The following is a 17,135-nucleotide window of genomic DNA, read 5'->3' on the forward strand; positions in this document are numbered from 1 at the left end:
CTGATGCCAAAATACTAGAGTTTGGATGTGCTCGCAACTATCTTGTATAAAACAATAGAACCTCGTAAGGTTTCAAAAGCTACAGAGGGACAGTAATATGGAAGAAGGACCGGTGAAGAAAATTAGAAAACTTTCTCCTATATATCCTGCCTTGGCTTGGAAGCTGAATGTCCCTCAAGGCCCATGTTTTAAAGGTTTGGCCACCAGGGTAGCCATGCTGGGAGGTGAGGGACCCTTCTGGATGGGGGGCCTAGTGGGGCCCCTGAAGACGATGCTGAGGCTCTGACCCCTTCTCTCTTCCTTTGCTTCCTGGCCATGAGCCGAGCTGTTTTGCTCCTTCGCATTCTTTCAATCAGCCCAAAGCAACAGAGCCAACTGCTCACAGACCAGTACCTCCAAAGCTGTGAGCCAGTAAGTCCACTCTCTTCATCAGTTGATCATCTCAAGTATTTTGCTATAGTCAGAAACACTAACACACTACCCTTCCCCTTACCTGCTCCTACACATTTCTGCACTAAGGATCACATGGCGCAGCATATTTTGGAGGCAGAAAGCGCTAAATGAAAACACTGGAAAACATTTTAAAAGAGATACAAAGTATCTTAAATCTTACAGAAATGTTGATCTTTCAAGCAAGACCTGAAATGCCATATACTATAGTCCCGTGGCTCCATTAGGCATCATGAATTCAGCAAAGTTTCAAAAGTTTCAAAGTTTCAGTGTGCTATCATTGCTCTATGTTACTCAAAGACTCAGACTGGTGAAAGAGGAATGTGGAGATGTTCACAAATCTGAGAAGCTGTAGACCAGAATTAAGGACAACAATGGAGCCAGTGCACAGAGGAACTGAGGGAACATTTAGGAATCCATGTTACGGGCAAGAGTAGTGTGCAAAGTTGGAGAGATAGATGAGAAGACGGCATCTTCATTGTCTCAAAAGAGCAGAAACATGTTATGCATTGGCTCAAAAAGATGAAAAACTTCACTTGGATCAAAAATGTTTAGAAGTGTTTCAGGCAGCATGCTAAAGAACTGATAAGAAAATATAACTGCATTATCAAGGAATGACACATGCTCCACTGAAGTTAAACAACTTCAGTTAGCAGAGGACAGACCCCCGGATTCCATCTCCCAGGCATTTCTAAGCCAAGACTCAATGACACTGGGAGGTAGATGAGTGAGGCTGAAGTAAAAGCAATCTTAAATTCCAACCAAAACAAATCTTAGATTAAGTCTTCAACTATAGAACAGCTCTTTAATGTGTGGCCTAGTTCACTGAACACATCACATTTTTCAGCATACAGCCTCCTTCGTCATTTCGCCATTTTTATAATCGCCACAGACGTGCACTAATTGGGTTGAGACCTGCTCCCACTCTGTGATTCATCCGCTGACACTGGACCAGTACACATTTACTTCCTGGGTAAACTCAGAAGAGTTCCATATCCAATGTCACCTAGCGCTGTTCTGAATGAACGAAGGAGAAAATGTTGTTTCAGAAAGCTCATGTTACTTTTCCAAGGTCACACAGCTTTTTCATGACAGAGTTTAACTGAGAACCCAGGATTCCTGGCCACTGTTCCACAAAAATGCTCATTGTTTGTGAGTATGGAAAATAAGATAGGTGTCATTTTGCACATACAAAAATCTACATAGAATTAATGAAGTCTCAAAGCAGAAAATATTACTTGAAATTTAACCCAGGATTCCTGGCCACTGTTCCATAAAAATGCTCATTGTTTGTGAGTATGGAAAATAAGATAGGTGTTATTTTGCACATACAAAAATCTACATAGAATTAATGAAGTCTCAAAGCAGAAAATATTACTTGAAATTATTCCAGTGGTTAGGGCTGTGATCTGACCAAATAAAGCATTTCCTTCTTGTCAACTAATTTTTCCTCACATCTTAGATGCCAAAAAGTGCACCTGTCACATCAGTCACACAGATTTACCTGCAGTGCGACTTCTGCTTCTTCTAAAGCTGGCTTTGCTGCTTCTAGTTTCTCTTCAGCAATAGCTTTGTCTTTCGAGATGCTGTCTACAATGACCTGGGCTTTGTCCTTCACCTTCTGCACCTCAGCCTTGACTTTTTCAGCAGCCTGTGCTTTCATTGTCACTTCCTTTAAGACCTAATTCAATATAAAATAATTTTTAAAACTCACCAAAAGTTGCCAAAGATCCAGCAGGAAAACATACCTTCTTACCTTGATTTGTCAATTTTATCCACTCACCCAATTTTTCGCACATAAAGTTAAGCGTAAGTTATTCTAATGGAAGTAAACATACATAGTTCCATGGTTGTAATGATGGTGATGATGTAGTGAGCACGAAAGCACCAATAACATTTGTGACCCGGGAATTCCAGAGGCAGACGAGAACGTAGGGACGTCCACCTACCATGTCAGCTTTATCATTGGCCACTTGCAACTCCTTTTCCTTTACTTCCAGTTCTTTGCTCAGGGCTGCCACTGATTCTGAAGCTTCTTTTAGTTTTTCCAGTCCAGTATTCATTCTGGATTAAAAACGCAAGCAAGCAATGCTGAAATCTGTGGTGCTTGGTCATGTTTGATGAGGACTGTGAGAATGGTCCCATTTAAAGAATGCATGCACATTACCAAAGAGTTTCTCTAGTATGAGAAACTACAAGTGTAAATAAGAATCAAAATTTATAACTGATAACGTGAAATAGGAAGAAAAGGGCTAAAGGGTTAGCGGAAATGGGAGGGGTAGGGGAAAGGAAAGAAGGGAGAACAAAAAATAGAAGAAAAGGAGAAAATGGAAACAAGATCTTCGTGAATAGGGGAGGGTGAAGTGGGTGAAGGGAGGGCAGGGGAATGGGGAAAAGATAAGAACCAAGATATGTCATGTAAAAGTACAGGACCCCAATGATGAATGTAACTGTACTGTATACCTAAAATGTACTGATGAACTTAATTTAAAAAAAAAGAATGAGTGTGCATACAAACAGAAAACCCAACAGGACTTCACAGAGAAGATATAAGTCCAAGTTAAGTTCCAGCCTGACAATGTGCATGTCTTCACTGGCCACACACAGGGAAGAGAGAGCCCACTGAGACAAGCTCATGACATGAGGCATGGTATAGCAGCGTATCATGCAGGAAATGTGCTCAGGGACATTAAGCCAAATGACAACAGACTTCAAATCCTTGAAGCCTTATCTTGGAAGAAAGAAAATAAATAACTTCTGTTTTTCAAAAGAAGGGTAGGGGAAAGGAAATAAGGGAAAAGAAAACAAATGAGAAAATTAAAAAATGGAAATAAAGTATTTGAAAATAGGGAAGGGAGGGCAGGGGTAAAGGGAAAAAATGAGAACCAAGACCTGTCATGTAAAGGTACAAGAGCCCAATGATGAATGTAACTGTACTGTGTATCTAAAATGTACCAATAAACTCTATGAGAGAAAAAAAGAATCTAATGAAGTTAAAAGGCAGACAGGCTCAAGAAAAGAAACTAATTTAAAGCCATCAGGACAGCCCCGGGAAGGCACTAGCTGCCTGCGTGAACCTGAAATAACACGTTCTTAAGAATGGAAGCCTTAGAGTCACTTAGTCCAGTCACCCACCCAGGGATCTCTTCCATGGCAACCTCGGCTGAATGAAGCTACGTCCAGGCAGATGTGAGCTTGCAGAAAAACACAAGGCAAAGCCATGAAATCTGGAGCAAAACTGAGTGGAGAGGGATTGTACTAAGCAGTGAACATAGGCATGAGCCAGGCTCTTCTACCTTGGTCACTGAGAGGATGAGAGGGATGCAAGGAGGAATCCAGGCATGCTGTCAGCCTCAACTTACTTGCAGATCTGTTATTCCTATCATTATTTCACTGATATCATAAAAGGAGGAAGACCACACAAAACTTGGCAAGAGTTTATCCTATGAGAAACAATAAAGTCCCCAGGAACCGTGGAAGAGTCCCCAGGATGAGCTCTACAAGAATTTCTCATCCTCAGCACTACTGATATTTTGGGCTAGATAATTCCTGGCTGGGAGCAGGGGTGTTGGGCCCTGTGGAATGTTTAGCAACATCTCTCTCCCCTGCCCCTTAGATGCTAATAAGCACTCACCCGACTACCATCACTCCATTCATGACAAATAAAAAACGCCTCCAGTCATTGCAAGATGCCCAGAAAGGGCACTTTTGTCCTAAGTTTAGAATCATTGCTTTAAAATAACTTTTATTTGAACTTCACACCTACCTGTTGGCCAAGGTCTGCACTTCTAAATGCTTCTCCCCGTATATGAACTTGTAGCCCTGAATAAAGGAGAGGTATGATTTGGGAGTCACATGGGTGGAACGCCTGAATCTCTGGAAATAATCCACAGACTTCTCAGCCACACCATCCTGGAAAGAGCCCATGCATTGGACCACCTCCTTCTTGGTTTCCAAACTACAGTCAATATCATAGGAAGAGAGGAAGTGTTCGGACACTAGAAGGAAAAAGAAGACAGTGTGTGAAATATGAATGTGAACTGCCATTTTAGAAGTTTCCTGGCTGTTTTGTAAGACTTCGACATTTCCTAGGCCTGCTAACCACTTTTGTAGCCCCAGCTAAGGAGATCTGTCAGCACTTTTGGCCCCAGGCCTAAGACATCAACAATTTTATTTTCCCTTTCATATATAAAACTATAAAAGACTTTAAGCCTATCATCATTCTTTGTCTTCTTGGTTCTTGTGTTTTTCTGGGGCTACACAGCTGCAGTTTCTGGTCAGCAGCCAGCCTGTTTTATGGTTTACATAGGGACAAAAGTGATACAAATAACCCCGACATCAGTGCCCACCTGGTACTCATATTTAACAATCCCATTTATTTTGTTACTCGGAATTTGTCAGTCCCTTAATTCCTCCAGGTGTTTATTGCTTTTGCCATCTGAAAACGTTCATCACTAAAATATTTTGTGCCCATCTTGCTCTTAGATATGGCAGCTAGCCATCTGCGGTCAGTTCTAGTTCACAGAGTACTACAGAATCCTTTAAGTGAAAGTCTCCTGCTTGAGACAATGACCTTCCCACAAGACCAAACAATGGGCCAATTTTAGGTCAGCACATCTTGATGCATGTGTAAGCCATGATTTAAGATCAAACCAATTGCCACAAATATATAGATTGTCCACTGTCTATCCTCAACTGAGGAGTACCACAGTGTAACAGAAATACGCGACTTGGCCTCAATCACAGGGACTTCGCAGGGGTGATGGTATAATGTAGTTTAAAATTATCACAACCATTTTTGTGTATCTTAGTAAAAATAGCCTCCCTCGATTAAGGCTGCAAGTAGAATTTGGCCAATAAAAATGGGAGGGAAAGAAAAGGAAGTGAAGAAAGAAGCCTAATAGGTGAAAGGATAGATACAGAAAATGGTAACTAGTCACCATTAGTAGTTGATCCCTTAATGAAGTTCTCAGTAGTTACTGAACATGGGTAAATAACAAGGACCATTCATCAGCTTGGTGGCAAATATAAATTAGCACACAATGAAAGGCAATACAGTTTAACATATAGGGAAAGTTAATAAGTTAAGACTCTCGGAACACATAAATTGTGATGGAGTACTACTCAGCCATAAAGAATGAGAAATTAGATTCATTCATAGGAAAATGGATACATATTGAGGATAAACTCCTAAGTGAAATACATAAGTCACACATCTGTAAATACAGAATAATTTCTCTCGTGTGAAAAACTATAATAGTACATAAGATCCTAATGGTATAATTGACAATGTGAAATAGGAAGAAAAGGGCTAAAGGTGTAGGGAAAGTGGGAAGGGTAGGGGAAAGGGAATAAGGGAAAAGAAAAAATATGAGAAAAGGAAAAAATGGAAATAAAGTGTTTGCAAATGAGGAGGGGAAGAGCTGGTGAAGGGAGAGCAGGGGTAAGGGGAAAAAATGAGAAAAAGACCTGTCGTAAAGGTACAAGATCCCAGTAACAAATGTAACTGTACTGTATACCTAAAATGTACCAATAAACTCAATGAGAAAAAAAAGAACACATAAATTGTGTGTATGAATTAAGAAAACACTAAAAAACAAATTAAATTTTAGGCAATTTATATTTTAACACTGGAAACATAAAAACAATTCTTCCTATGCTGAATTTATTTTCACTTATTTATTTTTAATTTAATTCATTTGTCTGTTTATTTATTCATTTTTGTATCACTAGGGGTTAAGGCCAGGGCCCTGCACATGCTAGGCACTGAGCTAACACACGGGCCCTGGATGACAAAGTTTTGTAGGTGCTGACAACAGGGGCTACATATTCGCTATGTGACAGGTATGATATCGAGTGCTCTATTTGGTGTGAGAGGTCTGAGAAGTCCCCACTTTCCAGAAACTTCCTTATTTTATCACATAAGCGATATCTTTCATAAGTAAAAAGAGAGTATAAATAAGGATGACCTTTTTCTTCATGAGCCAAAATGAGATAGACACCAAGTGAATCCCTCCACAGACCCACAACTGCTGGTGTAGGAAAGGTACATAAAGGACCAGAAGGCCCTCTCAGGCTGACGTAGGCCCTCAGACTCAGTCATCAGAGTGCATCAGCAGCCTTTCAAGCCCATCACTAACACCCAAGCACGAAGGCATAACCCACATCAAGGGTTCTGCAGCATTGACAAAGCATTTGTTCTGTAAATACTTCCATCACAAGACTCAATCAATTTTTAAGTTCATACATATCAAAAAGCTCACTTTTCTTCAAACATATTACAATCAGTAAAATATTACCAAATTAAACAAATACTTAAGAATTAAACTTCTGAGCTCTTTAAATTAGAAAACTACACTATTAATTTATACTTTTCTTTTACTGGAAATATTTCTTGTACACTAAATGAAATGTTAATCAAACAAAACAAAGTGCAGGTTGACTGCTCTTCATTTGAAATGCCTGGGGCAAATGCTGTTTAAAATTTTAGAGCTTACTTGACTTGAGAATAATTGCATAACCTTTACTGGATAAGCATCCTACTCTAAAAATCTCAAGGTTAGGGATACTCAGCCTGTATCTCCTTGCTGCTATGGCTAGAGATAATTTACTGAAAAATCTGTGTCCTTGGCTAAATTCAATAATTTTTCTAGAAACCCCATTGCTAACTTTCTAAAAGTAACAAATAACAATTAAATTTCTAAGTGTATGAAGCACTTCTAATACCCACATGCAATATTTTCTTACACTATCACATGGCAGATTAGGATTAGATGTGTAATTGCTGGTGTTCCCAAGAAGATATAATATTTCCTACTAAGAAAAGAACCAAGTAGTATGCTTTATAATTATTTTACCGACTACTATGACTAGCACATCACTAAGTATTCGTGTAGTATGCAGGCAGCAAATATTACTACACTAATGTGCATTTAATACCCTCCAAATCCTCCTAGTTACCAAAAGGTTTCAAAAGCTTTGAATGATGAGGTGCATTATACAAACTATAAGTGTTACAGAAGATCCAAGCAAGGGGAAAATTTTTAAATATTCTTAAAAACAACAGTTATAGGATGAGATTTGTCTTGACTAAGCTTTGAAACTTGAGTAAACAAAGACAAGGGACAAGTGTGGAAAGATATGGATGATTAAACTATATTCAAAGGACAAAGAAGTACATTTAAAAAGAGAAAGAGAGAGGGGCCTTCATCAGAGCAGACTGGTGATGACTGCCCAGCCACACAGGGGCCTCTGCAACATTCCCCCCAAACACATGTGCTCTAGGTCTTCTGGTTGTGCTGGTATCTGGATCCACACTGCAGAGGTACAGATGGTCATAAAGGCCATTTGTCCAGAAGATAGAACAGAAATGAATAACTGCAATAAAGGCACATCAGACTTCTGTAGCTGGTAAATTGGAGGGAACTTGGACTATTTTCAGGGGAAGGGCAGCTGGAACCTGTATTAGAACCTTGCAGAATTCAATCTTGCAGGATGTCAGGAGGCTCAACCTGGGCCTTGCAGCCAGAATTCAGCCTGAACCTCAGGGGTCTGCCACTGGCTAGCTGAGACTAACTGACTTAGTTGTGCACAATGCTGCCCACAATGTCTATTGTGACAGCAGAGATACAACTGAAAGGGGCTCTTCAAGTTTTTTTTCTTTCTTTTCCTCCTCCTTTTAATTTTTAATTTTTATTTTTTAAATGTTATTTTCCCATTCTTCAAATTCTTCCTTATTCTTTCTTCTTTTGCCCAATCTCTTGTTCCCCCACCTTATTCTTCATCTCACTTTCTGTTCCTGTTCCTACCCTAATGTGGATTTCATATTTCTTTTTTTTCTTTTCTCTTTTTCCTTCACTCCATTGTCATTAGTTTCAAAGGAAAGTGAGTACAATTTATAACTTCCATATTACTGTTACATTGTTCTATTCTTGCCTTTGTTCTCGCACTCTGTCTTTCCCTCTTGTCTTCAACAGTTACCTAGAGTTTGCATGATCATACTGTGTCCTCTGGCTTTGCCTGAAACCTTCTCCTATTATTTTACCTAATTATTCCTCTCCACCTAATTCCTTCTGAGTCCCCATCCTGAAGGGTAAAGTTGCTATATTGAAGAATTTATTAACTATAAACATCATATTTGAAGCTGGTCCTCAATTTTGATTTAATTCACATGGCTAAAGGTGATAGATTAATAACAACCACAAATGGTCAATTTCTAAACTGGGCTTGATGCTACTTTGTTGCTGATTGTATCAACTGGGCTAAAGGGTTGTGATTGATGTAATCAATTGTCCTTCCCAATATTATGACAATGAGAGTGTCCCTGAGTCATTAGAAACTCAAAACCTAAAGTCCAGCTATATCAAGAAAATCAAAGTATTAACCCAGGAATTAAAACAAGGAAAGCCCAACAACAAAAATAAAAATGAGAAAACACTTAACCAAGGCACAAATACAGACTTGCAGTTCACCAACAGTAAATTCTAAGGGAAACAAGGTGGGAAAAGTCTGACAATCAATCACCAGGACACCCTATACTCATTGCATAGGAAGTAACAAAACAGTTCGATTGGGTGCTAGAAAAATACAAAACAGAAATAATTTCCCAGATAACTACAGACATGGTGAGCACAATGACTAGAGACTTTAGAACCAAAACAGCCAAAAAAATAAAAATAGAGGAGTTCAGGTCCATGATAAAAGCCATGAATGCACAGCATAGGAAAGAAATGGAAACCATGAATGCCCAACATAGGAAAGAAATGGAAACCATGAAACAGTTTCAAACAGATATCCAGGAGATTAAAAACACTACTGAAAGCATTCACAGCAGAATGAACAAATGAGAAGATAGAATTTCAGATACAGAAGATATGATTGCAGTCAATGACCATGAAAAGAGAGATCTCTTAAAAATAGTAAGGAACCATGAGAAATCGATCCAACAACTCCTAGATGGTGCAAAGAAGAATAACATAAGACTGATAGGAATCCATGAAATAGCAGGAAAAAGTACAAATGACTTTTTAAAAAGAAACTGTTCCCAGAATTAATGACAAAAAACTTCCAAACAGAGGGGAAGATTGTGACATACAGATAAGTGAGGCATATAGAACTCCAATTAGCTATGAACAAAAATCATCTACACTAGACATATAATAGTCCAGATGCTGGAAACCCAACAGAACAACAAAATACCATAAGCAGTTAGAGAAAAGAAACAAATCACATGCAAAGGAAAGCCCAACAGAATCACAGCAGACTTTTCAACACAAACCCTCAGGTCAAGAAGAGCATGGAACGAGGTACTTCAAGCCCTAAAAGAAAAAAAAACACCTCAACCTAGACTGATGTATCCTACAAAACTCTCTTTTCATTTTCATTTTTTTCATTTTGTCATATTTTTTTCTTTTCCCTTATTACCTTTCCCCTACCTTTCCCACTTTCCCTACACATTTAGCCCTTTTCTTCCTATTTCACATTGTCAATTATCCCATTAGGATCTTGTGTACTATTATACTTTTTCACACCAGAGAAACTATTCAGTTTTTACACGTGTATGACTTATTTATTTCACTTAGGAGTATACCCTCAATATGTATCCATTTTCCTATGAATGAATCTAATTTCTCATTCTTTATGGCTAAGTAGTATTCCATTTTATAGAAAACCACATTTTCTTTATCCCATCTCCAACTGATTGGTAAATGGGCTGTTTCTAAGTTTTAGCTATTACAAGCTGTACCGCTATAAACATAGGTGCACATATATCCCTGTGGTATGATTCTTTTAATTCTTTTGGAAAGATACCCAGCAGAGGGATGGTTGGATCAAATGGAACCTCTAGTCCCAGCTCTTTGAGGTATCTCCATATTGACTTCCATAGTGGTTGCACCAATCTGCTCTCCTACCAACAATGTTGGTGGGGTTGTGGAGAGAAAGAAACCCATCTCCATTGTTGGTGGGAGTACAAAACTCTCTTTTAAAGTGGATGAAGAAATAAGATACTTACATGACAAAGAACACCTGAAAAACTTCACGAATACCAAATCAGCACTACAAGCAATTCTAAGCAATATCCTAGAAAGAGACAATGAAGGTCACAACACCATGAAGCCCAACAGAGCAAATCAATTAGGCAAGGCAAAAAACTAAATGGAGAGGGGGAAAAATTAAAAAGAGGCAACAACAGGACAATAACATGACAATGATAAATCAATACATATTAGTTAAAACCATCAATGTCAGTGGGCTCAATTCACCAATCAAAAAAAGAGACTCATAGAATGGATTAAGAAGCAAAATCCAACAACAGGTTGCATACAAGAAACACACCTAGTGCAAAAATAAACTCGTGGGCTGAAAGTGGAAGGATAGAAAACAGTTCTCCAAGCAACAGGAGCCCATAAAAAAAGCAGGGGTAGCTATCTTATTTGCAGACAAAGTAAATTTCAAACTAAAACTAATTAAGAGAGTCAAAGAAGGCCACTACATCCTTGTAAAGGGAAAAATCTAAGTGGAAGAGATGAGAATCATAAAGATAGATGCACCAAATATTAATTCCCCCAACTACATTAAGCAAACATTAAGGGTTATGAAAAATCATAAAAGCACTACTACAATTGTACTAAGGGACCTAAATACTTCACTATCACAAGTAGACAGATAACCTAAATTTAAAAATCAGCAACGAAATACTACAACTAAACCAAGCTTTTGAACAAATGGACTTAATAGACATCCACAGAGTGTTCCAGCCCACAAAATCAAAATATACCTTCGTTTTGGCTGCACATTGGTCTTTCTCCAAAAGAGAACACATATTAGCTCACAGAACATGTTTAAATAAATACAAAGGAATCAAAGTTATCCCATGTATATTATCAGACCATAGTGCAATTAAGCTTGAGATCAATAGTGTAAGAAACCACGAGTACTTCACAAACACATGGAAATTGAACACTCTCCTGAACTATCAAGGGGTCACAGAGTAAACTGAAGAAGAAAGTAGTCAGTTTTTACAAATAAATAATAATGCCAATACAACATGCAGGAATCTAAAGCAGTTCTTCATGGAAAATTCATAGCAGTGAATGCCCACACTAGGAAAACAGAGTGAGCTCAAATAAAACAACCTAATGATAAAACTTAAGCTTGTATAAAACAAGAGCAAGAAAAACCCAAAGCTCATACAAGGCAGGAAATTATAAAGATCAGAGTGGAAATCAATGCAATGGAGACTAAGAGAATGATACAAAAAAAAAATCAATGAATTGAAAACTTGTTTTTTGAAAGAATAAATCAAATCAATAAACCCTTAGCCAACCTTGTCAATAAAAAAGGAAAGAAAAGCCTCAGCTACATACAATTAGGAATAAAAAAGGTGAAGTCATAACAGATCCAGCAGAAATCCAGAGGATCATCAATACCTACTTGAGAACCTGAATTCTAATAAGATGGAAAACACAGAAAAAATGGACAGATTTCTAAATACTTGTGAATTACCAAAGTTGACAAAGAAGATTAAAAAGAATTCTAAACACCCCAAATACAGTCAATGAAATTGAAACTGTAGTTAAAAATTTATCAACTAAGAAAAGCACAGGTCCTAGTGGCTTCACTGCTAAATTCTGCAAGATATTTAGAGAAGAACTACTGACACTACTCTTTAAACTTTTCAATGAAATTGAAAGGAAAGCAAGGCTTCCAAATTCACTCCTGGAAACAAGCGTTACTTTGATTCCAAAACCAGGGAAAGACCCAGCCAAAAAAGACACTATGGGCCAATCTCCTTAATGAACATAGATGCAAAAATCCTAACTATGATACTGGCAAAGAGAATACAGAGGCTCATCAAGAAGATCACACAACATGGCCAAGTCGGATTTATTATCCCAGGGATTCAAGAATGGTTCAACATACATAAATCAATAAATGTAATACAATATATTAACAGAGTCAAGGACAAAACCATGTGATCATCTCAATACATGCAGAAAAAGCATTCGACAAAATTCAGCACCCATTCATGATAAAAACCCTGCAGAAAATTGGAACAGATGGTCTTTGTCTCAAATTGATAAGGCTATCTATGAAAAACCAACAGCCAGCATCATATGAAATGGCCATCAACTGAATATCTTCACACTAAAATCAGGAACAAGACAAGGATGCCCACTATCACCACTCCTGTTCAATGTAGTTCTGGAAACATTAGCCACAGCAATTAGACATGAGAAAGAAATTAAAGCAACAAAGATAGGAAAGAGGAAGTTAAACTGTCATTATTTGCTGATAATATGATACTCTACATTGAAGACCCAAAAAACTCGGCCAAATGACTGCTAGACCTAATTGACACATTCAGTAAAGTAGCTGGATACAAGATCAACACTCAAAAAATCATTAGCCTTCTTGTACTTAAATAACAGACTAACTGAGACAGACATTAGGGAAACAATTCCCTTCACAATAGCATCCGAAAAAATCAAGTATCAAAGAATCAATCTAATGAAGGAAGCAAAAGACCTCTATAATGAAAACTACAGCACTCTGAAAAAAGGGATTGAAGAGGACATAAGCAAATGGAAAGATATCGCCCACTCCTGGGTAGAAAGAATCAACATAGTGAAAATGGCCATACTACCCAAACTGCTATACAGATTCAATACAATCCCAATTGAAATTCCAATAGTGCATCTCACAAAACTAGAGAAAAAAATACAAAAATTTATTTGGAACCAGAAGAGAACTAGAATAGCAAAAGCCATTCTAGGCAACAGAGACACAACTGGAGGTATCAGAATCCCCAATTTGAAACTACACTATAAAGTAACTGTGATAAAAAACAGCATGGTACTGTTAAAGAAAAAGACCTGAAGATCAGTAGAATAGATTGGAAGATACAGAAACAACTCCAGATGTACTCAGCTACCTCATCTTTGACAAAGGAGCCAACCATCTTCACTGGAGGAAAGATAGCCTCTTTAATAAATTGTGTTGGAAAAACTGGATTTCAATCTGTCAAAGATTAAAAGTAGACCCTTATCTTTCACCATGCACTAAACTAAAATTAAACAGAAACACTAAACTTGCTGGAAGATAAGTTGAGTAGAACTCTCAAAGACATTGGCATAGGAAAAGACTTTATGAACTAAACCTCAGTAGCATGGGAACAAGCAAAAAGAATCAACAACTGGGATCTCATCTTTTTAAAAAGTTTCTGCACTTCAAGAGAAACCACCAACAGAGCTAAGAGACAACCTACAATGTAGGAAAATGTTTTTACCAGCTGCTTCTCAAAGGATTAGTATCTAGAATATATAAAGAACTTAAAAATATCAGGACCCCCAATTACAAAGACTTGATTCAAAACTGGGCATCCGGAATGAAGAGACATTTCTCAGACAAAGAAGCAAAAGCAACAAATAAATATTTGAAAAAATGTTCAACATCACTGGTCATTCAAGAGACGCAGATGAAAACAACACTGAGATTCCACCTCACCCCAGAAAGAATGGCTGCTATCAAGAAATCAACCAATAGCAAATGTTGATGGGGTTGTGAAAAGCAAGGAACCCTTCTCCATTGTTGGTGGGAGTGCAGACTGGTGCAGCCACTGTGGAAATCAATATGGCGATACCTCAAAGAGCTGGGACTAGAGATTCCATTTGACCCAGCTAGCCCTCTGCTGGATATCTTTCTAAAATAATTAAAGAAATCATATCATAGTGCTATATGTACACCCATGTTTATAGCGGCACATTTGTAATAGCTAAAACTTGAAACAACCTAATTGTCCATCAGTTGGAGACTGGATAAAGAAGATGTGGTTTTTCTATATAATAGAGTACTACTCAGCCATAAAAATGAGAAACTAGAGTCATTCATAGGAAATGGATGCATATTGAGACCATGCTCTTAAGTGAAATAAATAGGACACATGTGTGTAAATACTAATAGTTTCTCTGGTGTGAAAACTAAAAGTGTAAATAAGATCCAAATTGTATAACTGATAATGTGAAATAGGAAGACAGGGGCTAATGGTGTAAGAGAAGTGGGAAGGGTAGGGGGAAGGAAATAAGGGAAAAGAAAAAGTATGAGGAAAGGAAAAATGGAAACAAAGTCTTTGTAAATAGGGGAGAGTGGAGGGGGTGAAGTGAGGGCAGGGGTTTTGGAAAAACATGAGAACCAAGATCTGCCATGAAAAGGTACAAGATCTCAATGATTAATGTAATTGTGCTGTATACCTGAAAAGTACCAACTCAATGCAAAAAAGACAGAAAACATTTGCATTGCATTAGAGCAAAATTGTGAGTGAACTATGGTCAAATAATGCAAGATGATGAATGCTAATACTATCTAATTCATTCACTCAATACCATTAGTGTCCAACACTAGTCACTACTGAAATTGTGAACAAAAGATCTGTGGTCTTTGTTCAATTAATTTCTTTTAGTGGCACATTTTAAATATACATAATGATCACATTCATCATAGGGAATTTGCACCTGTACGTGATATTCCTTGATGGTTCTTTTTTTCCAATTCCTTTCCCCCTCCCTATGATGCCCTTCTCCTCCTTACTTATAAAAGCTTTGCTTCTATTTTTTCTTCTTTTTCTTTTTTCTTTTCCCTTCTTTCCTTTCCCCTTCCTTCCTTTCCTTCTTCCCACTCTAGTTCCCTTCTCATTTGAACTTTGTCTTCCTATTTCACTATACAACCACACATTTTGGTCTTCATTTACACTTTGTGTCTCACACCAGAGAAATAATGAAATATTTACACATGTGAGTCTGATTTATTTCACTTAAGAGTATGATTTCAAGGTGCACTAGAAATGTCTCACATCCACCCTTCTTTATGGCTGAGTGGTATTCCATTTTTAAAAAACCACACATCTCAAATGCCCATCAACTGGTGAATAGAGAAAGACATTATAACTAAATGGATACATTTTAAGACCATTCTCTTAAATTAAATAGGACACACATGTGTAAATAGCCCATCATTTCTCTAATGTGAGAAACTGAAAGAGTATATGAGGACCAAAATGTATAACAGATATTGTGAAATAGGGAGACAAAGTTCAAATGGGAAGGGGAACTAGGGAGGAGGAAAAAAATAATGGAAGAGAAAAGAATGATAAAATGGAAGCAAAACTTTTGTAAGTAAGGAGGGGAAGAGGGGTTGCAGGGAGGAGAAAGAAATCGGAAAAAAGAAGAATCACTCCCTATGATGAATGTGATCATTATGTATCTCTAAATTATACCCAAAAACTTAATTAATTTAAAAAACATCTTTATCCATTCATTGGTTGATGGACCTTTGGGCTGTTTCCAAGATTTAACTGTTACAAACTGCTGCTGTAAACATGGCTGTGCATGTATCTCTATGGTAGGATGCTTTTAATTCTTCCAGGAAGATACCAAGAAGAAACTAGCTGGGTCAAATGGAACCTCTAGTTTTAGTTTTTTGAGAAAACTCCATACTGATTTCCACATTGGTTTCACCAGTCCGCACTCCTACCAACAATGGAGAAGGGTTCCTCTTTCCCCATAGTGCTGTCAGCATTTGTTATTGGTTGATTTCTTGATAGCAGCCATTCTTTCTGGGGTGAGGTGGAATCTCAGCATGTAGTGTTTGACTTTGTAGAGTTTTTAGTCTAGCAGCATACATAAGCTTTCACCAAACAAATGCCATTTACCTGGTATACAAATTACCAACTGTGGTTCACCACAAGAAATGAAAGCACCACATGCTATGAGATGGATAACTGGAAATAGATCAAGGGGAGATGCAAAGTGAGGATTTCTCCCCCAAGAGGTGACATTTAGCTGAGTAGGTACAGTGACAAATGGGAGGAGGAAAGCATGGCATGGGACAACAAATGGCTTCTTCAAAGACCCAGGGAAGCAAAGCAGGAGGGAAAAGTAAGCTCAGGTGTGGAGCCAGCTCTTCCCAGCCATGAAGATGATCCTAAAGATTGAGGTCCTTTTCATAGAGCAACAGAAGGATGTGGAGATATTTAAGCAAAAAGCAAAATTAGGTTGTTTTTTTAACCATTGTTTGTCCTGCAACATGAGGCAGCTGGGAGAAAAGTGGGAAAGGACAAGAGATCATTAGAAAGTTATTTCGGTTTTCCACATGAGCAACAATGATGGTCAGGTGGGGTTGTCGGTATAAAGAAAAGAGATACATTCTACCAGTGTGTAGGAGGTTAAGTCAACATGACTTGGAGATAAATTAGACTAGGAAAGAGAGATGTTACAGACAAAAGGAATTTCTGGTTGCTTACTGAAGCAGCAATGGTGGCGCTTCCTGAGACACCGAACCAGCTTGGTTTCAGACACACTGAGTTAAAGAGCCTAGGGAGAAACAGCCATAAGAATGGATCAAATGGACAGCTGAGTGCACAGATTTCAAGCCAGGTGACAAACTACACTGGAGATGAAAAGTGATGGAGCATATTATCCAGGAGGCTGTGGGTGGGCTTTCTTGGAGAGAGAATGTGGAACGGGGAAATAAGTTCAATTTGCCCTGTACTGTGCCTGGTCAGAAAATGTCATGAAGCTCAACAGATACTTTTTCAATAAATAAGCAAACAGACTAATTCATAAAGATCAGGATACTAGCTAGGCACTGACAGCACAGAAATGAAAGTTTCCTTCCCCCTATGTACGTAA

General features: G+C 38.1%; 1 protein-coding gene across 1 annotated transcript in view; it reads right to left on the minus strand.

Moving 5' to 3' along the window:
* Dnah5 (dynein axonemal heavy chain 5) overlaps positions 1 to 17,135 on the minus strand; it is a 316,139-nt gene that overhangs the window by 88,213 nt on the left and 210,791 nt on the right. The window contains 3 exon segments of the mRNA XM_019208553.2: positions 1,955 to 2,131; positions 2,400 to 2,514; positions 4,217 to 4,448. Coding sequence (XP_019064098.1) covers positions 1,955 to 2,131; positions 2,400 to 2,514; positions 4,217 to 4,448 — 524 coding nt within the window.

Source organism: Fukomys damarensis, unplaced genomic scaffold, assembly GCF_012274545.1.
Source record: "Fukomys damarensis isolate Sample0158 unplaced genomic scaffold, DMR_v1.0_HiC HiC_scaffold_1, whole genome shotgun sequence".
NCBI lineage: Eukaryota > Metazoa > Chordata > Mammalia > Rodentia > Bathyergidae > Fukomys > Fukomys damarensis.